The sequence below is a fragment of the Astatotilapia calliptera genome, chromosome 22 (genome assembly GCF_964374335.1).
Source record: "Astatotilapia calliptera chromosome 22, fAstCal68.1, whole genome shotgun sequence".
In the NCBI taxonomy this organism is placed as follows: domain Eukaryota; kingdom Metazoa; phylum Chordata; class Actinopteri; order Cichliformes; family Cichlidae; genus Astatotilapia; species Astatotilapia calliptera.
Genome location: NC_137442.1, coordinates 23115577 through 23137520, shown reverse-complemented (window position 1 = coordinate 23137520; position 21944 = coordinate 23115577). Strand labels below are relative to the sequence as shown.

The following is a 21944-nucleotide window of genomic DNA, read 5'->3' as shown; positions in this document are numbered from 1 at the left end:
CTTTTTAGGTGGACAGGAATGTTATTCTGAGCTGAGATGAAACGTGGGGGCATTGCACCAGTTATGATTGAAATGTGGTGTAATCCCACACATGTTGGTGCAAGGAGGTGTTTCTGAATTGCTTTTTCTTGGATTATATCCACATTGTCACTGTTCTGTTTTAATCTGGTTTAAAGCAACACATTGTCTGGATTCCTCCATCACCTGATGAAGAGGTGCTCTGCTGCCACAAGGACAGACACGTGAAATCTTTACCACCTCATCTCTATACAACATTTATCTTAACCTGTTTGTTTTATAATATTTGGATTTCATTTTACTGAATAACTTTTTTCACTGTTTTGGTTGCTGTGACATAATTTCACAAAATTTCTTCTTCTTTGAGCTGAGTGCATTATTAGCTAAAAGCATGCAATGTGACTGACCAGTAGCATTCGTTGGACATTTGTTGTAGACAGTTTCTCCAGCTGAGGCTCTCTTCCATGACATCGAGAGGAGATGCTCGTCTTTGCATATCTCATGAGGCGCTATAGAAGAAAGTGAGAAACACATAGAAAAAAAGCGAAATGAAGTCAAGCCTAGTAGGAGAACAGAAAAAAAAAAAAAAACCACGCACACAAACACGCACTCGCACGCACACACACGCCGAACCAGAAGAAATAAAAAAAAAGGGAGACAGACAGAAGCAAAGCACAAAAAAAAAACACGATTCAAATCAATGTTCTCCTGCAGCAGCTCCCAATCTTATTCCCTTGTACATTCTCAGAGCTCTCTGTCGGTGTCATTGCCTCAGTACAGTATCTCATTCCCTCTTCATCTTACCCCCTCTTTTTATTCATCTGTTTTCCACCCCTCCCTCTCTTTCATAACCATGATGAAAAAACAGGCAGGGGGAGGGGGAGCTGGGTGCTCTGAAGATATTCCGAGGGGGCACACTAGGGTTGGCAGAGGCAGATGCAGAGAGATGAAGAGGGATGGAGAGCGAAGAGCGAAGAAGGAGAAAATGTGTGATGTTCCCCCTGCAATGCCAACAGACAAGATCCTCGTCTAGTGTAAAAAAGCTTTAGAGCTACTAAAAACAAAGAGGTCATGATGGAGGCTCCACTCAAAAGTTCATCATTTGCAACTCGTCAAGTGCTAACACAAGTGACACGCACTGAAAATATACTTGCATACATATATATATATATATATATATATATATATATATATATATATATATATATATATATATATATATATATACCAACACACACGCACAGCTTCAGTCAGGAGTCGTACTTATTAAAAACCACAGTGTTTCCTGCAATGGCTGACACTGACAAATAGCACCAAGCGGACCGTTGAACATCCTGCCCTCCACCGGGGAGAGAAACATAGAAGGAAATAAAGTAAGTGAGAGACAACGAGTAAGGGAGATTAGTGCTTTGAAAAAAATGTTAAACAGGAGAGATATAAGGAGAAAGCAAATAACTCACAGATAAACAGAGGATAAAAAGAAGGCAATACAAGGGAAAAATGCAAAATCAATGAAGAGGTGAAGACGGACGGGTATGTGAACTGACATGAAGACAGGCAAAGGACAGAAAAGGATGTGAAGAGCTCTAAAAGTGCGAAGGTAGCTTTTGGGTATGCTGTTAATCTCTTGGAATTGCTTCCATTCTGCTCGATAGGTAGTGTGCAAGTGCAATTTTGGCACACACACGCAGTCTTTTAAACTTCAAAAATACCACGAAATCATCGTAAAAACAAAGGAAAAATGTGAAATACAAAAACTAGGGCATGAAAAGGTTATACAGATTATACTGAAGCCCTCTGTCTGTAACGCACACTCAAGCTACTGACCAGGGCACTTTTTCTCATTACACGACCGGACCTCCTCTCCTAAACCATCACAGGGGTAGCCTTGCAATCCAGTGCCCTCGCACATCCTGATGCGCCGCTGCCATCCAGAGTCACACGTCTTGCTGCAGAGACTCCAGTGGTTCCAGCTGCCCCAGTTACCTCCACCTAACGCAAGAGGAAGAGCACCACCAGTGAAGATGGAAGTACCGGAATGCATTGCAAAAGAAAAAAAAAAGAAAAAGAAATGACAGTTATGAATGAAGTAGTAAATTTAACTTACAAGTCTAAAGCTTTTTTATTAGTGTGAGAAATTAAGTCAATACTAGCCCATTCTCGGGCCCAGGCTCATTAAACACCCTAGTATTTTTGTTCTCTGGGGCCCCTGTCGAAACAGACTCATAAGCCAAATTAGGTCCCAACCCAATAATTACTCATGTGTGGAATATGAATCAGAAAAACAACCATGTGGATGCCTTTAGATAATGCATGTTCTGTGTTTGCATAATGCCATCTGAGAGCATGTGACTGTGAATACTAATTTGTGTTACCGGAGCACGAAGGGTTGGTGCATTCTCTGCTCTCCTGATGGGGGCCTTTGCATTCAGCCCAGCCGTGCACCGATGGGCTACAGCGCCTCTGCCTCTGCTCGGTCCCTGTGTCACAAGTCACGCTGCATTTCGACCAAGGCCCCCAGTCTGACCACTGGCCCTCCACTGGAGCGGGAGACAGATCCGAGAAGATAAAGAGACACGGGAGCATGCACGAGGGTGAAGGGATGAAGATTTTTAAAGAGGGATCAGAAGTGAAAAAAAAAAAGAGATGGAAAAAAAGACAATGATTGTCAGTGAAAAGGAAGGTACAGAGGAAGAGAGGGAGGAAAAAGACAAGGCAGATAAAGTGAGCACGCTGAATAGAATATACAATGAGTTAGGATGAACAGCAAATAAATTACAGAAGCTATTTGGCTTCCCATAAATAGCAACAAACAAACACAGTGCACCTCCCATTTTAATGGACATTTTAAATATTTCAATCTGTTACAAAAAAACCAAAAAAAAGCTGAATGCAATTTCTTCCACTCTTTGTTTTAAAAGAGTTCACACAAAGTGCATTTGGTTGGATTTTCACACACAGTATTATTAAAAAGAGAATCCTATTGACTGGTGTTTGTGCGGAAACAGATAGAAATAATACTAATTCAAACACAATGAAGTACTGCCTGTCGGACAGCTTAACCGAAGCCTGACGACACGCATCGATGTAATCAAAGCCCCTGCTGTCCATTCTAATGGGTGCTAGAAAAGGAAGTGTTGCTTGGGAGTAATTGAGTTGTCAGATGAAATATTCAAATACAATAAAATGACATTAACCAAATCCCAAACAAGCAGATACGATTTTTTTGGCACGACATCATCTTCAAAGAGAGCTATAGATTCAACTTTGAAGATCTGTGTTGCAGAAAAAAATAAATAAATAAAACACTTTTTTGATTAGAAACCTTTGTAATAAAACGAAAAAGAACTGACAGAGGACCCAATTACTAGCCTGTAGCCATGTTCCTTTATGTTTCTGAACGCAGAGACACTTGTCAAAGCGCTACAATTTCAGAAACTTCAATCACAAAAGCAACTGCCAAAATCTTCTCTGACAATATGCTAGTTTTTAGCTGTTTAACAAAAGGTTGTGTTCAACTGTATTATTACTGCAGTTAAATTGTCCTAAACAGATAATATCTGGGCATTTGTTTTACCTGCAGCAGCAGCAGCAGCATGAAAGAGCCAATTTAACTAGGTTTTTATTGTTACACTGTCACATTAATTCTGTTTGGTTTACGCCGCATTTAATTGCACGGAATAGTCAATTGCTATTTTCTAAACAAATGCTTTACCACTTCTTTCACGCAAGCACACACAATCCTGAAAAATAATAATTGAAATGGAGTAATAAATCAATGCCTCCTTTTGTTGGCGTCAGTGTCACTTATGTAAAACAATAATGTGTTGCCTCCAGCTGGAATTATTGAAGGACCTGAGCTGTGCTTTTGCACAAATTTGAATTCTTAATGATGTGTAATGATTTAACTGCTGCCTGCTAAAACTGTCACATTAATTGGTTTTTGAGACAATTTTGGACACTAAAATAAACCGTTAAGGTTAAACTGACATTATCAGCTAAGAAATTAGATAAGGAGTGCGCACTATCAAACAAGGCGGTATCCAGGAGACAGACAGTCGCATTAGCATTCATACTCAGGTGGCGTTTCTGGCCACATAACTAAATCTAATATTTTCTTTTAGCTCTGTTTCACTCCCTACAGATTACATAAGGATACAGAATAAAACACGGTCCCAAGCAACCACATTTAGCCTTGGGAAAGTACACTGCATAGCTTTTTCAGAGCTCTTCTGACTAAACTGCACTCTAGTACCAATGCTTATTAGTATGTAGAAAATGATCTAAACAGAAAATGAAAAAGTAGCTTTAAAATATATCATATTTAATGACAGATTTAGTCAGCTCTAGTAAAACATTATACGTTATAGTTCAAGAGTTTGTTTGGTGAGCATTAGTTAACAGGGGCCGATAAACGATTCAAGAATAAGAAGGCTCCGAACTCAAGACGGTTAAACCAGTTTTTGTTTAAGAGAAAACTTAACAAAGACCTTTTTAAAATTCTATCTTTAGTCACTTTTTTACTAGTAGTGTGTCACAGTAGCATAAAATCTATAAAAAATTCCAAAGATAACATTTTTGCACCAGCAGGGCGATTCAGTCATTATATGAAAACATACACATCTCGGTATGGTGTAAGGAGCTTGGAAAGAAATGGAACACTTGGAACACCTTACGCTCTGCTTCAGCGTAAACTCCACTTTTTATAATTATTTGAACATTACAAGCTCTTGAGACTATGATGACTGGGATAATTGAGAACCTTAACAGACATATCTCGGTATGGTGCACAGCGTGTCCTTAAAAAAATGAGGTAACTAAACAAGTGGAGGATGAAATAAGAAGTGTCAAGAAGCTTTCAATGAGATACACTGAATTTCAGCAGAACTGGACTAAAAATCAGTGGTCTTATAGAATGAAGTTCCGTTTAGTTCATTGTCAATAAACTTAGGACGAGGGGAGAAATGGGAGCACTGATTATCTATAACCATGTTTAAAACACAGTGGCAACTCTGTCATGGTTTTTGGCTGCATTACAGTCAGTAATTTTGGGGGTCTTGTAAAAACAAAAAGCTGATTGAATTAGGAAAGCAGAAAAGTATGGTCAGATTTTGAACCACCATCAACTATTCCTGGATGCTACCTAAAGAAATTACAAGAACGCTTGGCTAACAGAGTTCAGACTCTACTGAATAATAAAGGTGGCCATGCAAAATACTGACTTTCAAGCTCATTATAATTTTATAAACTCTGTTTGTTCCATGTATTTTTGTACATGCTTCAATAAATTGCTCCACATATTTCTCATTCTCCTAACAAAATATAAAGAAATGTCTCACTGTATAAAGCTTCTATAATATCTGATAGGCAGAAAACGTATTTTTAACTACTGCAGCGGACAAGTAGATATATCTATCTGTTGTGTATGGACTTCTTCTGTCTCTGTATTTACACGAATTACAATTCGAAGTGAGAACTCTTTGCTCGAAATGATATATTGAGTCACACATTCTACACTCCGGGGCATTAAGCAGCAGAGAAAGTGAAGTACAGTGCTGTAAATGTATTTGTCTGGCTATCCCAAGTGAGAAGGCATTGCCAGCTCTCCTTGGTAAAGTGGTCAATCACGCCAGGCGACACTTGTACTGTGTTCCAACGGGCGTGGGTCTGCATTGTGTCGTGGAGATGACATAAAGGAAATAAAGTGTGACCTAGAAAAGCATTGCAAATGTGATGTTTTTAGAAGTTGCTCTGATTAATGGAAGTGTTACCTTTCTAAAACAACATTTGAAAAAAGAAAATGACACAAACACCAACACATTTTCAGACCGTCCATGTCTTTCTGTCGAAGTGTTACTTCTTTGTAAGGATTGCTATCGTATATATATCTCAGCATTGTGTTAACACACAAAGCACAATCAGCTTATCGGCACTGATACTAAAAAAGCTGGATGGCAGCTCTCTGTTAAGAGGGAGCTCTTGCCAAAGAGAGAAACTATCAATTTGCCTGTAATTAAGACATAGCAATTAATCCCAGCATATGTTTGGCTATGAACTGAACTGTTAACGTTGTGAAAACGAAAAGGAGGTGTCAAAGAACTTAAAGGCAATTTCCAGCCAGCTCTCTGCCTACACAGGTTTTTTTTTAGTACTTGATGTTTGCTCAAAAAGGTCTGATATGACCAAATGAATTACTTCCATGAAAATGTCTGCTGACTTTAATAATACCCCGTTGATTGTCTTCATATGATGCAACAGCTGCCACATTTACATTTGCAGTTCTGCCCACATATGTATGCACTTGTTTGATATGTAAGCTTAGCTTAGCATGTGACTGCCTAAGTGACAACCCACTGTGAAGAGGTAAGAAATTGGTTTAATATACTGTAGCATAAACACAACAGGACATGCAACAGCACATAGCGTGAGGATTAAGTATATGGTTTGCAGTGAGATCAAATTATCGAGGGAAACACACAACTATGCACCCACATGTGCACAGACATGCATGCACGCACGCACGCACACACACACACACACACGCACGCACACACACACACACACACAATCCATCAAAGCTCTATTCTGTATGCATGGTTGTTTGTGCCAAAAGGCCTATGCTGGTATTCATGATTTCAAAGGACCATTGACTTTGAACTCCCAAAAGCAGGCTGAATCTGTTGTGATAGATTCTCACATTCACATACACAAAGATTTCCTTAAGGCCTCGCAGGAAGACACCCTTTCTCCCAAACCCTCTCTTTCCATCACTGTTCCCAAAACAGCTTGGCAAAACATCCTGGAGGCCATACTTTAGATTACGATGTCTCCCTGTTCCTTCTTTTTAACTTTGCAGCCTCTTTGTCTGGCAAGGGGGACAGTTTGTTTTATTTAAATATTAACCTTGCAAAACCTCTGCTTTTGAAAATAAAGAGGGAAAAAAACAAGTAAATATCCAAAAATATTGTTTAGGATGCAGGAAAAGGTTCTGGCTCCAGCATCACTCACATAAATGTAAAGGCATATGGATTCAAAGTCCAGGGGAAAGTGATATAGAATTCTTTGCCTTAGCAGTCTTAAATAAAAAGCACTTACACTGTGATAATTGGTCAGGCTGTGAGTGATTACACACTAAGCAAACACACTCTCACTTGGACTGAAATTAATTCAGGAAGAAAAAGGTTATTATTCAGAAAGCTGACAGCATTTTTGTTATAAACTGTCTTATGTTTTAATGTCTGTGTATCCATTAATTCCTTTACTCCAACACAGAATCCATTTAAAGTCTGAAACAAAAAGCCAGAGCAAATTTAATCGCTGAAATTAATATTCCTTTTTAATGTCGGTGTTTCCAAAGTGTTTTTTCCCCTAAAGGGGACACTTGGAATAGAAAATTAAAACTGCACAGAGACAATATGCATAACCAAAGTTTACCTACAGCCTATTTTTACATATTTACGTCTCAGTTGACAAAGGTACTGGCAAAGGTACAGCCTGTAGTGTGACAAGCTACAGAAATTATTGCTCCTATCTTGTCCCACCGTTTTTTTCAGAGTGTGCTGCAATAGGGCTTCAGTTGCTGGAGAATCCGGCTTCACTCCACTGGCAACCCGATGAAGATGTTTCTACTGGACAGTCTGTGCCAGATTATCCTTAACAGCCCTATTAGCTGGGGCCGAAATGCTGTCTTAACTGTTTTTGACAAAGTGTAGTTTTAATAGATAGTTTTAGAGACAATTATAGAAGAGTTACACGGTCGGGTTGTTCGACGATCTAAACTTAGTCAGCCGTGGAAGAAGCACACCGGTCCAACACAGACTTCTAGTCTACGGTTCTATAAGTGAAAGTTTGAAAGGAAATGTGGACTTAATTCCCATGGATAACCACAGGCGTAAACAGAACTGAAATCTCTACTGAGGGGAAACTGTGAAAATGTATTTTAGCAATGTGCAAATCATTCAGTATGTTAATTGACAATCAAATTAATCCACCAAAATATCAATCCATCCGCCCCCAGTCGACTTTAATACAACTGTACATTCAAAACAAAACTGAATACAATTCACTTTGTGACAGCATTACACGTAAATTCAATTACAAACAGAATTTCTATGAAAAAGTGTTGGTTAAAGCAAGACTAATACTCACAGTCACTGTGATGCTCAGAGGAGCAAAACATGATGGTCAGCACGCTAGCATGCAAACAAAGACATTTTGAGACCTTTTAAATTGTTTACCATGTTAGGCCTCATTTGCACAAGCCTAGAGACCCACTGGCACTGCCCTCCTAGTAATGTCTAGTTCTAGGAAAAATCCCCAACTAGCTGACAAGTGATTGCTGGTGGTTGCTAGCTGTTGGCACGTGACAGCTTGTTACAAGTAAGAGTACTGCATCATAAACCTCTTTGTGATGCTTTGTTAACTTGCAGATTGCAGCAGTCACCCATAGTTTTCAGACAAGTTGGCATGTTTGATAGAAACTACTAGCAATTGCATCAACCTGTTGGCAACCAAAGCAACCACCAAGGAAGCATTTGGTGCAGCAACCTAAAGCAACCACTTGACAACTGGTCATGAAATATTCACTGATGGTTGCCAAATGGTTACATACTAATCTCTAGACCTGTGGGACAGGGGCGTTAGTTTAGCAACTGATGCTGAGAGAAGCGTATTAACTTTCAGAACTTCATCACAAAGTACTCTCTGCCTTCTGAAAAACTGTGAGTTGTGTAAATGCGGGTGACATAAATTTCTGCACCAAATTTCAGGATATTCCATTTAAGATTTGTAAAGATGTTTTATTCAAGACCACAACTGTCACTCGAGGCTTGGTGGAATTCCAGAGAAAAAAAACCAATCACCAAAGTCAAGGACACAAAATGCCAGAAAGATCCATTCAGTATTTTGAGTAGCTGAGATACTTTACTTTGAATCAAAGTGGTCAACTAATACAAACACATTGCCTCCACAAATCCACAGTGCTATCACAGTTGAACAGTTTGTTCCCACGCAGACTTTGGCTTGATTTAATCGAAGAGAGACATTTGGTCAGTTAGACGAACATGAACTATGCAGGCAAGTGGATGGAAATTCAGGAGCTATGACAGTGATGTGGTAATGTTCTACTTTTGCAACTTTGAAGAGGCAAAAAATGTCAAGTTTAATACAGCAAGAGAGAGAGAGAGTCTTGGTGTATCATGTTAATGGGGATGGTACTAACCAGGACACACTGCTATGTTGCAGAGTTTGGTCTGAACCTCAGGCCGTCCACAAGCTACAGCCCCGCTGCCGTCCATGCACTTCCTGGTTCGTGTCCTGGAGCCCCGCCCACAGGTCACAGAGCACAGACTCCATGACGACCATTCCTCCCACAGCCCATGCACTGCGAACACCCACAAACATGACGCACAAAAAGACACGACATGGGGATGAGGGTTGAGAGAGGAAAGGAAGGAGAAGGAGTGGAGCATCCCATTGCAGGCAGGAGGGTTTGAGAATGAGAAAAACGAGAGATTAAATGATGAGCACATTCCTTTAAAAAAAGAAGAAGAAAAAACACAAAGGAGGTGACCTTATGACCTCCAGGAAACCCACCCAATTACAAAGGAAAAGACAGACTGAGTATGAAACAGCACTTACATGTTACTAATATGAACAAATGAAAGTTAGGAATGGACACTGGTATTTGAAGTCATGCAGCTCGAATCAAGACAAGGAAATAAATGGTGTATGCTTTTTCCTAAAGGTTTAGTCACCCAAGCATTAAAAAGCTTTTCTTTTATCCCCATTTTTCCTTCCTCATGTTTTCTCTTTATTGCACTCCATCGCGCGTTTTAACAAAATAAATAAAGACAGAATAAAGAAACAGTGAAGTTGGACCAAAGTCCTAGAACCTGCCATGTCAGAGAAAAGACACACACTTTCACACATACACATTCACAAAATTTAATTACTAAAACCATTTCGAGATGTCTCACCTAAAACTAGAGGGAATAATAATGGAATGATGGATATTATGGGGGAAAAAAAGAATACACAGAAAGTGAAGGCTCCAAAGAAGGAAAAGATCAATTTCAGGCCTGATTAAAAGGAAGAGAATAAGAACAGGTGAACATGAAAAACGTGGGAGATGATAAGAAAAATTGAAAGAACACGCAAAGACGATTGGAGACTCACAAAGTTTGGGTGAATACGAAGTAGGAAATGAGTCCAAGAAAATGAGGTTATTTTGAAATGTTCAGTGAGAGGAGATTAAACTGTGTTGAAAGAGCCAGAAGAAAGAGAGAGGAACCGATGCTGGAGAGAGATGGAAAGCAGGAGATGAGGAGGGGAGGGACAGAGAAGGGAGGATGAGAAAGTTGGAGACAGCAGGATGAAGATTGCTGGTCCTGTGTTGAGCAAAGCTAAATAAATCATGCCGATAAATAATTAAGCCTCGTCTGTGAACGATGGCTTAGAGGAAGAGTAGAAGGCTGAGAGAGAGGGAGGGAGAAGATGGTGGTATTAAAAAGTATGAGAGATATGGAAAGCTGTTAATAGTTCTTAAATTTAGAAGAAAAAAACCATGGTGTTACTATGTCTTTAAGCTGCCCTATAAAATACATATACGATACATGAGCGGGAAAGAGCATTGGTAAGCATTTGTGCTTCTCTTGCTGCAAATTTAATGACATGTTCTTTTTAAAGTAAGCTCATTAGTGGTCCTTGTTGACAAGTTGCATGACTGGGTTCTGGTAAATATTACTTCTCTTGGATGTTGGAGCTTCGATGTAATGAATGATGTATGTGCACAGCTGACATTGAAAGTCTGCTTTGCAATTTATCTTTGAAAGTTTATTTATGCTCACCAAATATCAGAGTTTAAAGGGAGTACCCATGAGCAGGATTTGTGACATTACAAGTAGTTACAAGCACTACAAGCCAATCCTGGTCCAAGAGGCAACTTACACAAGTGTGATGAAGAAACTTGATGCCTGAAAATTACACACACAGTCATTCCGGTATTTTAGCTATGTAGCTATGAAACTCTTATCTAATGGGCTGGTATACAAATAAAAAACAAAACAAAAAAGCACAAACAGTTATTTGAACTGAGTACTTCTGTACAGCTTTAAAAACACCTGAGAATGATCTTCACACTCATCAGAGGCATTTAGTAAATTGTGAAGCTAAATACATCAAATAGTCTAATGTAAACATTAACCTAATGTCAATGTATTCAATTGTTAGCAGTAGGGATGTCCATGACTAGTCCACTAGACTTAATCATTGCTATTGTCACTAGTCGGTACCTAACATAGCAGTCATTTAATTTAATGTTTTAAATTTAAATTGATGCCCAATGTACGTAAATTATTATGCCCTAAATGTTATGTAGCCATCTGGCACCAGATGAAGCATCATTGCTGAGGAACCCCATAAATCTGCTAATCTCAGCCTGATCTTTGTTGTTGACACTATCATTTTTCTTTAAAGACGAAAGAACAAGACTGCAGATAAAAGCGGTGGAAATTAGCTTTCTCCGAGGGGTGGATGGGCTTTCCTTTAGCAATGAGGAGAGAAGTTCACTCATTCAAGAGGGGCTCAGAGTTGAGCTGCTGCTTTTCCACATCGAAGAGAGCCAGCTCAGGTGGGTGCCTCTTGGGTAAGGTGTTCTAAACTGGCATGTCCTACCGGGAGGAGGACACGGGGTAGACCTGCTGGAGAGATTACATCTAATTCCTCTGTGTTTCCCCCAAGTAGCCTGAGGAGGTGGCAAAAGGGACATCTGGGCTTCGTTGCCTAGGCTGCTACTCCCACGGCCCAAATTCGGATAAGCAGAATAAAATGGATAATTTATGGTTTTGTTATTTTAGATTTTAAGTCTCACTAAAGTGGTTGTGGTAAATTTTGGACCAGCAGTCATTCATTCATAATGCACAGCACAATGCACCGCACTTTCCAGTCACAGTTTATTAGTATATGAACTAATACATGAACATCTTTAACATGTTTCGTTTCTGATGAGGCTTTGGTGAACCAACTGAAGGACCAGATGTATCTTTTAAGTCCTGTGTCAAAACTTTCCTTGATTTTTTTTTTCTTAACGACATAACTTTCATATACTGTTCATCTGATGCAAATACTATTTCTGTTTGATTGTTTTGTTTTTTGTTTGTTTGGGGCTACACTGCACACCATGGCAACCTATGTCAGATTTACAGGTATACAAATTATGCCTGTCACACTTTGTTACCCGCTACCTGTTGCAAATATTTATTCCAATTTCTTTATCTATGAAACAAGCAAAAGGCAACAAATTGCCTAAAGGTACGATTGTCATGTGCAATTGGGCTGTTGATGTGTAGACACAACACTGATTCATCCTTCGAGTTAGTAGATGCCTTTTTTGTGTTTAAGTTATCCATGGGTCAGTGTTAAGTTGCATAACAAACAACATTCATCTGAAAATGCTCAGGTACAAGTAATTCACCAAAAATGAATAAAAAACCAAGTAATGGCCAAAAAAAAACTTTGAAAGACCTTCAGACATCCTACTGCTCAAGAGCCATTTGAAAACATTATTGGAAATTCTGGCTCCTTAGAAGCGAAATATAAAGAAATGATGAGTGGGTTTTGCACAGTATTTGGAACTGGATGTGTTTGGACTGAATATTATTGGGACTTCTGAGCCATTCCCAGTATTATTTATTTTCCTCTGAAATACATTTTCGATTTTTTGGAGTCGAAAGTGAATTTTGTGATTAATTTGCAATTTGTAGTCACTGATTTCAAAGGTAAAGTATGGCATGGGATCTATTTCTGTATCAATAATCATGCAACCCCTTACTATCAAAACATTGAATGGAATATATTTTGCTAATATGAGTAACATCTAACCAGCATTTAATATATTTTTAGACTGCAGAACATAATACAATGCTCTGTGCTGTTACTTGCTATCTTCATCTACAACAACATGGGATTGCTTGTTAAACATGATTTATTCATTAGAATTGAATCTCCAGCTGTCAAATTCAGTACAAGTGTATCTGAAGTCTGACCATGCAACACCAATCAACTGGCCCCTAAAAACAAGCTTCAATCAGCTTTGGGACAAAAATACAATAAAAGAAAAAAAGTAATTTGGAAATGAGGACAACAACAACAACAAAAAACCATGATGAAATATCCTCACAAACTGGCTGATGAAAGTATTAAACACCTGACCAATTATATTTTGAGGTATTTTGAATCATAAGCAAAGCAACACAGGCCAAATTGCTGAAATGCATAACATCTTTTAGTTTAACTAAGGGCTTTAAAGGGGACCTTTTTGCTATGTTGCAGTCACAGAGGGAAGTGCAAAGGAACATATTTGCAGCAGCTGAAATAAAGCTGAAATAAAAGGTATGAAATAATACACTGATCTGAGATCAAACAACAGTGTGTCATGTCTGTTTGCCTCATAACATCTGGCAAAAAAAAATCATGAACTGCGTGAGCTCCATTTTGGGAGCTAAAAAAAAGACTGGAAATAAAGCAACAGACTTGCTCATGCTGCCCCACATTTCTGATGCAAATGCAAGCAAGCTTGCACATGCATGGTTATGCACAAGTACACAATCACACAAGAAACCATAATGAGCTTATGGGTAATAAAGATGCATGTTTTCTAAAGATGTCCTTAAACTCTTTCCAGTTTACACATACAGTGCTGTGTGCTGTATTGAGATATCAACTTTTAATTTTCCCATTTCTATTTTTGCAATGCATATGGTGTAATTAGACATATGCATCACATAATGTCCTTATGGATTACCATAATTACCAGCAATCTCATCTATTGTCAGAGGACCGCATGGATGCATTATTTAAACATATGTATGAATGTGCGCACATGTGTGAAGTTTGTGCTGTAAGCCTGATATGAGACCATGACTACACCCCGTTAAGTTTCTTGCTTGAATGATTACTGGAAGCAGTGTTGCTGCATTTGACAGCGCACTGACCCGGACATACTTTATTCACAATGCGCTGTTGTTCCACTTCATGTTTTAAATGTCAGTGAATCTATGGTAAATGAGCAATAGCTAAACAGAACACGAGTAGGGAGTACTACTTCACTTTGCATGCTTTGGGGCACGAAATCCTTATACTTCATTGCATATTCCACAAAAAGAAACAAAAAAGAAAATGTAATTTGTGATGCCAATTACCAACTAGTTTGCTTTGTCATGAGCAAGACCATTATTTAAAATTGATTATCTGTATCACCTTAATTTAGGGGTTTTACCCAAAATTAAGCCAAAAATAAAAAAAGTCCATTTTCACTCCATTTGCTTTCTGTCCGAGCTATTTTTCTTTGATGTTCCCTAACTTTTGCAGTCACACACATACACACACATACTGCACAGCCTTCCACAGTTGCAGATAGATATATGCCCAGAGACATATCCACCCACACTGATACAACACCCACACCCAAACACAAATTAATGGTAAAAGAAAGAAAGACAGAAATCTGGCAAACTCATCTACCAACTGAAGTCTACACGTTGCACTCCATTTCAAGCCACTCTGGGAAAAACCAAGTGCGCATGTTTTCACTTATACTTGTGTGTCTTGCATATTTGCACAAGCAAGTCAATGTATATGGAACTGAATAGATGACATACATAAATACATTACATATTTTGGCACAACTGGCTGTTGTTTTCTGTGCAGTAGGTCTGGAAGGGAAAATTCATGCTTTTTTTTTTAAAAGGAAACCAACTAAAAAAAGCAAAGCAAACTAACTTGTTTAGGAGAAAAGTAGGAAGTCACACTTTAATTCCACTTGACTATATCCTTGATTTGTGTGTTTGCATGTGTGTGCCTGCCACAAGCCATAAACATCAGCTTGAATCCAAAAGTAAATAGATTACCAAATCAAGCGAGAGTGTAGATTTTACGCCACAAAAGAAGAGAAGGAAAGTTAAAAAAAAAAAAAACCCACCCACCCACACACACACACACACACATATAATTTTTTAAGTCAATCACACAAAGTTTATTAAAGACTTTTATGTCTTTTTGCTACCACCCCCACATTCCCCATCTATTTTAAATTGGTGTGATCCCGTTCAGGCGATCCCTGGAGTGCCCCTAAACCCCTCCAGAACCACGTCAGAAAACATCAGAGGAGCGGCGGAAAATGAAATAATAAACGGAACATAACACAGCAACCAATATCCCATCAAAGGAGCTGCTGAGGATATTAATATCGACGCTGAATGGAAAATGAGGCACTTAGACATACAAATCGGGCTGGTAAATTTGCATAAAAACAAGATTAGCATATGCACTGACAGGGAGGAAAAATGTTCCTCTGGCTTTTTTCTTTTTGGAATTGGTGGAACTAGTGGGGGTCTGGGATGCATCAGTAAACACTGAGTCTTTACTCACATGTAGTATATTCTGTGCCACATACTTTACAGAGGAGTCACTGATAAAGCTCTCACGAACATGCATACAAAAAGCTAAAAGAACTGAACTTAAAACAAAAAACAAACTTAAGTAAGGCCAAAATGTACTTTACTTTATGTGGTCAACTTTGGGTAAAAGGCTAGAATCTGTTATTATCAACTACGGCTAGGTTCATTTAGCTACCTTCACTGTATACGTAAAAGCGATGCTAATATGAGCTAGCAGTAAACTGAAGTGTACTGACCAGAAAACATGAATAGTGTCCCTTACTATTACTGTATGTAGGTGGTAAGTCGTATTTAAGTTTTAATTTTTAAAAAATGGTAACTTCAAATATTATAGTTTTTTATTAAATAAAAAAAATGTCAGACAGTATCAAATCCCGTTTCCTGGGATAGTACACTTGTTGTGCATGGGCCTAAACAAAAACCCCCCCTCCAGAACACCATCCCAGACGGCCTTAAGCATGGAACTAAATCTATATAAAAAGGAAAGAAAGAAAGAAAGAAAGAAACTGGCTACAGTGGAGAGAGGATGCCCGACACAGTAAAGGAGGGTGTGCTGACTGTACTTTTGTTAGAGTCAGCAGTTCGATCTCAGTATCGATAGTATCATTATCAACACTGGTATGGGTATAGGATAAATACTAGAATGACAGTACTTCGTAAGCGCAGTATGAAGTCTAGTGAATTGTGTTCAATAAAAAAGATATTTAGTTGGTAAGGGATCAACACCAAAATTTGCAGTATGGCACAACACTTTTCACTCAGCATTAGCAGTGGATTAGGGGAGGGGCGGTCAAGAGGGGCCATCGAGAGAGATACAGGTCATACAGGGTTTCACCTCTGTTCTAATCAGGCAAATCAAACCAATGCAGGACAGGCAGAAATTCATAATTCCATCTAGTCAACATTAAAGCCTGGCAATCAAAGCAAAACAGAATTGGCATTGTTCAGCAGCAGCTGTGTACACTTATTCTTTCAGTGACTTCATCCAGCTTGATTGAGCAGTTTTGTGTTGCTAAAAAAAAGGGAAAAAAAGAAGAAAAAACCTCAAAGTCTTCATTTCGTTGCTGCAGTTTTGCAGAAAGCAGATAGAGCCGACTGCACCCACCCACTCTTGTAGTACGCATATGAAAATGTAATTTCAGTGGTATTTTGGAGGTGTCACTGCAAATTATGAGACCAATTTCAATGAAAGTAAAGAAAAAACAAACAAAAGAGAAAGAAACCCTCGCTTGTACTTCAGCTTTTGAACATTTTCCTTGCTTGCCACTGAAATGTGAGCACAGATTATTTTGCACAGAATGAGTTCAACATTTGCTTCGACAGGCTTAGTTTCCTCTGCAAAATTAAAACATTTTCAAAAGTTTGCCTGCTCATTATGCTCTGAAAGATCAACTTGGTGATACATATAGACAAGAAAAAGGGAAAGGAAAGAAATGAAGAGTGGAAGAGCAGAGGAGAGCTAAAGATAGAGAGCCCAGGAAGTATTAACTTCAGTGATGTGGCAGGTCTAATAGATTGGGTGACATCAAACTCAAGGCTGTCAGTCTGTCTCGCTTTCTCAAACACACACACACACACACACACACACACACACACACACACACACACACACACACACACACACACACACACACACACACACAGAAACTCCTTTTCTCTTTCTCCCTCTTCCAGCTTTGCCTGCATTGTGAACTGAAATGACACAGTGGCGTTCTCCTTCTGTTCAGCTAAACCGCGGTTACATGTGTTTTGGCCTTGTGTGTGTCCGTGTTGTGAGTATACTGCCTACCTTCCTCACACTGTCATTATTTTCTTCTGTTTTCTTAACACTTTTGTGAAAGGAAAAGAAGGAAGAAAAATAGAAACAAACCGCTACATGGTTGAGTGAGGTTGGGTTAAAGCTACATTTTTTGCTGTACCAAACAAAGGCGGTGGGTGTATGCGGCACTGAAGAGACAGGACACCAACCAGTTTTTTTTACTAGCATTTGTACAAAAAAAAGACTCAAAATAGATAAAAAGTCATAGTGTGAAGTCCATGTCGTGTTTATCTACTGTGTAAAGCTGAGCATCAGACAAATGGCACTCAGAGAAAGAATTAACCCACAGCATTCTCGCTGTGAGCAAAAATAAAACAGTCAGGAGAAGTGAATGAGGCGCTGGTCAAAGGCAGCCGGTTAACGCACCTGAGCCTGTGATTCCGGGTTCACCTGGGCAAGAGGCCGTGTTGTTGCACATGCGTGTTTCCCGCAGGGCACCGCTGCACAGTGTCCCATAGGGAGAAGAAACACACGATCGGGTCCTCACTTGCCAGCCCTGCCCACATGTCAGAGAACACACACTCCACTGCGACCATTCCTCCGCTGCTGGGTCACCTAAGGAGCAAGATGGACATGAACATGGAGAGGATAGTTATATACGCACAGTGTTTTTAATGATCCTGAGAGTCAGATGCGCGGCTAAGGTTGAATAACAAGAGAAATCATTCTTTCCTTTTATCACTTGTTCAAATAAAACACATTTGTAACAAGACTGCACTTTATTATCTCACAGCTTAATTTGGTGCCTTCACACGGATGTACTGCTGAAGTCTCCAAATGCATTTTTATAGAGGCAGTATGAAATTTTCAGCCAATTTCCAAGTGGTCTTGGTAACCCCACGCCACCCCACTTTCTACAAAAAAAACCCTGCCTGCTCTGTAGGAGTGTCATGATTCTGGTGTCTCCTCAGGTTAAACAGAAAAGAGACGAGGAAGAGGTAGAAGATGATCTCAGCTCTGCAGCTCAAAGTTTATACTGCTATGTAAAAGTGGCTCGTAATGCAAAAAGCCAACAAAAAAAGGAAAAGAAAAATGATTTCCATAAAGGGTAATTACAATAAATTCCTCGCTTTATAACGGAGTCCTAAAATGTCCCAACAAATGGAGCAGACAGAAACTATTACTGGAGATGTGTGACAATTTTCAAGTATATTTTCGCTTCCAGTTTTCACAGAAGCACCGCCAGCATTAAAAGATGTTTGCTTTATTGATTGCTGTTTAGCGGCTCTCGGATTCCTCTGCTCTTCTGTTTACCGTAAAAAAATGAAAAAAACAAACAAAAAAACCCATCAAAATCTGCTTTTGGAAAGCAGTGACACCGGTGCAACATCACAACAAAAAAAGACAAACAAAATTGTAACCTATGCAATTAACAAGGAGTAAAAAAAGAAACTTTTGGGAATGTGTGACAGGTGATGAAAGTGACACGATGTAGCTTTTTTTCTTTACTTATTCACACTAAGAGTGTTATTGTAAATAAATCTTGACGTGATATTAATGAAGATGATGATCATGCTCCAGGAAAGTTTTTTTTAAAGGTGATTCAATTAATTAATGGAATTATGGTAACATGTATGATCTCACCGCTAAAGGCCTTTAAGTCTCAAAGCAATTCTGTGTGTGTGTGTTTGTGTGTGTACATATTCGACTCTGTGTTGTAAGCACCCATATGAGATTAGGTGTTTAGACTTGATGGAGTCTAATTTGGAGTTCTCCAGGCAGCTGTGGAGAGGGTCCCATTGTTCCACTGAGCTACGCCCTTGAAAGCGAAAACGAGGAGCCAAGTCCCTCCACTTCTCTCTTTGTAAATTGTTTATGAGCGCCGTGTCCTTTGATGGAGGCGTCATGACATGGCAAAGAAGGAAATCAAATTAATTGCATGTCCGTTAATCGCATTACATCTTCATTAACATGCTGTGAGTCAGGGCTTAAGCTCATCACAGATGCCTAGAGGACTAGAAGAATGGGGGAAGAAGCAAGGAAGGGGAGGGGTAGACAGGGTAGGATGAGGACAAGATAGACCCAGGGGTTTCCCTCCTATTAAGGGACTTCCTCCTCTACGCCATATATATGAATATGGAAATGCATGTGCATGCAACATGGAATATCTTGTATGTTTAAGGCCGATTCGTATTATATTATATATACATACATGCATGTGACATTCTCATGGTTAATAGATCAGTCTTTGAATAATTTACTCTTTTTTTTCCCAGTCCTTTCCATTTTTTCCAAGTTTCACACGCCGACTCAAAAATTTCACACTTTCACAAACTCACACAAGTGAATGATTCAAGGTGGCAGCTGCCCTAGGTTTGCTCACCGAAAAGGAAAAGGTACACCTTACATAATTATTCATAAAACTGTTTTATAGAAAACTGAGGATTTTCAGTGGGACATAGAGCCTGTAAAGGTCAGGTTGTCTTCTTTCGTTCCAGGCTCTGGGCACCATTGCACACTCATAATACTCACCTGTTTGTGCCTGAAACACACCTGGCTGGTCAGCTGATCGTGGTCTTTGGGTCTTCACCTTCAGGTCGTCATCATACGGGTCTGAAAAATATAACAGACATTTTTTTTTTTCATTTTAATCTTAACTTCCTTTTGATTACATGGTACCGCTCAAAATATATGAGGGCTCCATGGGTTGCATGGGCAAATCAAACCTGAATTTAAAAGCTGTCGTAAATAAGCGCTCATCACCATCCACATTTCACTTTTATGTTCAGGAAAAGTAAAAAAAAAAAATACAGGAAAGCTCAAGTACATCCAAAACACGACTCTGGCAAAATAAAAGTACAAACGCCTACATTTCCTTGGCTTAGTCCTTGTAGCAGGAAATTTAAAGAACATGACGAGACGTTTTAGCACACGCAGCGCGGTAACAGATAACAGACTGTCAAATCTAGTGTATAATCTCAGAAAATCAGGAGGAAGCAAATTTGAACTGGCTCATTAGAGGGGAACATTAGGAGGGGAAAACATGAAAAAAAGAAGAAGTATATCTTCTTTTGAACGCATGCTGATGGTTCAGCGCAGCAAACCAAGTAAATAAAAGTTCTGGCTTGGAGATGAGACTCCACACACACATATAAAATGCACCAGCGGGACTTGATCTATCAAATATGTGAACATCTCACATAAGCGGTGAGCATTTCTGGAAATGGCATTAAGTCGGTCTCTGAGAGTTAGTGAAATCACACAACATATCTAAGTCAGTTTCATCTCAGCTGGTAGAAACGTGGAGGCATGCGTACAGGCCATTCTGTCTGGTTCAAATGGATTTGTAGGCTTAGTTTCACCAATGCAAGTCTTAATCAACTCCCTCGGCGGGGGGAAACAATCTTTTCTTTCACAGATCTTTTTTTTTCTCCATCTGGATTCTTCTTACCCAATGGGATCTTTTTTGCAGCAGCTGCATTTATGGAAAAGGAGCTGACACACGTGGCGTATCTAAGGTACATTATCTGCACGGAATGTGATTGTGTGTCTGCGTATTCGATTACAGAGAGCAAAAGTGAAATTTCCTCGCGTTAGCCTCCATCAAGCAGTTGACCCAAGGAAAAACAGAGACGTTGCATATCCTCCCTATCCGGCACACACGCACACACTCACACATGCAAGTGTGAATGCCTGGGAAGTGTGTTGAGGCTCTGCCATGATTGCACAAACGCCCATTGCTACCAGCCCTTTAATTTGGCCTTTTAGAGAATCAACTCTTTGGTGGGGGGGAAAAACTCGTTACCCGTTTGCTCGTTTTCTGCATTGTTCTCAACGTGATCATTTAACAAAAGACCTTTTTTTTTAAATCAATGGAAAAAAAGTAATAATCCTGTTTACGTGCTGTCTGCGCTGTTGCAGGTTACAGCCGTGGGTAAAATAAATAACTGTTGTGCACATGTGTGGTCTGTTTGTTTACTTTTAAAAGAAACTAAAATGAGCAAATGGTGCACCTGGAAAGTATTTAATAAGACAATTAACAGATTTCATTTTCATCTAATTGAATCATTTCTTTAAAAACAAATCACATGTCAGCATTGCATCAGATTAGACAATCAAGCACAGAACGGAGATGCACATGCCAGCATGCCCAGGGATTTGAAGGAGTTTTCATTACGCAATCTTTCTCGGGTCAGCTCGTGGTACGGACGCCCACTTACTTAGCTGCAGGTTTTACAGTCATATTTTACACGGAAAATGTGAGACCTTGAGCGAGCATATCGTGCTCCCAGAAATTTATGGCTTGCTTTGCCACAGTCCTGGGCTTTATTGACTGTACTCATCATTGACGCTACACTAAGATTAGTCATCCTCCTAAACAAGCAGCATTCATTAGCTGAAATATGGCGTCAAAAGGTAGCTTTTTCACTGCTCTTTTAGTTTTACTCTCAAGCTCAAGCTTGACTCATTGTTAGATTCCTTGAAACTGCAGCCTGGGAGACAAAAGATTCAGCAAGGGTTGAAGAAAATGTCTACACTACCTGACACCGTTGTTGGTAAGAAAGCACCCGTGGTTTCCGTATTATTTGCATCCAATTCAATTCAGTTTTGTTTACATAGTGACAAATGACAAAAACAGTCACCTCGTGGTGCTTTATATTGTAAGGTAAAGACTCTACAACATTAATTGGCCAAGTTAAACAAAGTGTGTT

General features: G+C 39.3%; 1 protein-coding gene across 29 annotated transcripts in view; it reads right to left on the bottom strand.

Moving 5' to 3' along the window:
- Window positions 1-21944, bottom strand: part of adgrb2 (adhesion G protein-coupled receptor B2) — a 256669-nt gene that overhangs the window by 115318 nt on the left and 119407 nt on the right. For 27 of the 29 annotated variants that reach the window (XR_013904851.1, XR_013904850.1, XR_013904848.1 and 24 more), the window contains exons 3-8: window positions 19765-19845; window positions 17659-17847; window positions 9239-9400; window positions 2394-2558; window positions 1846-2010; window positions 426-527 (exon numbers count right to left, since the gene is read on the bottom strand). Coding sequence is in view for 24 of the 29 variants with exons in the window: in XM_080296657.1 (XP_080152783.1) it covers window positions 426-527; window positions 1846-2010; window positions 2394-2558; window positions 9239-9400; window positions 17659-17847; window positions 19765-19845 (864 nt within the window). In the remaining 5 variants the exon portion in view is untranslated. The remainder of the gene's footprint in view (window positions 1-425; window positions 528-1845; window positions 2011-2393; window positions 2559-9238; window positions 9401-17658; window positions 17848-19764; window positions 19846-21944) is intronic. The other 2 variants (XM_026156029.2, XM_026156032.2) reach the window with 2 other exon arrangements.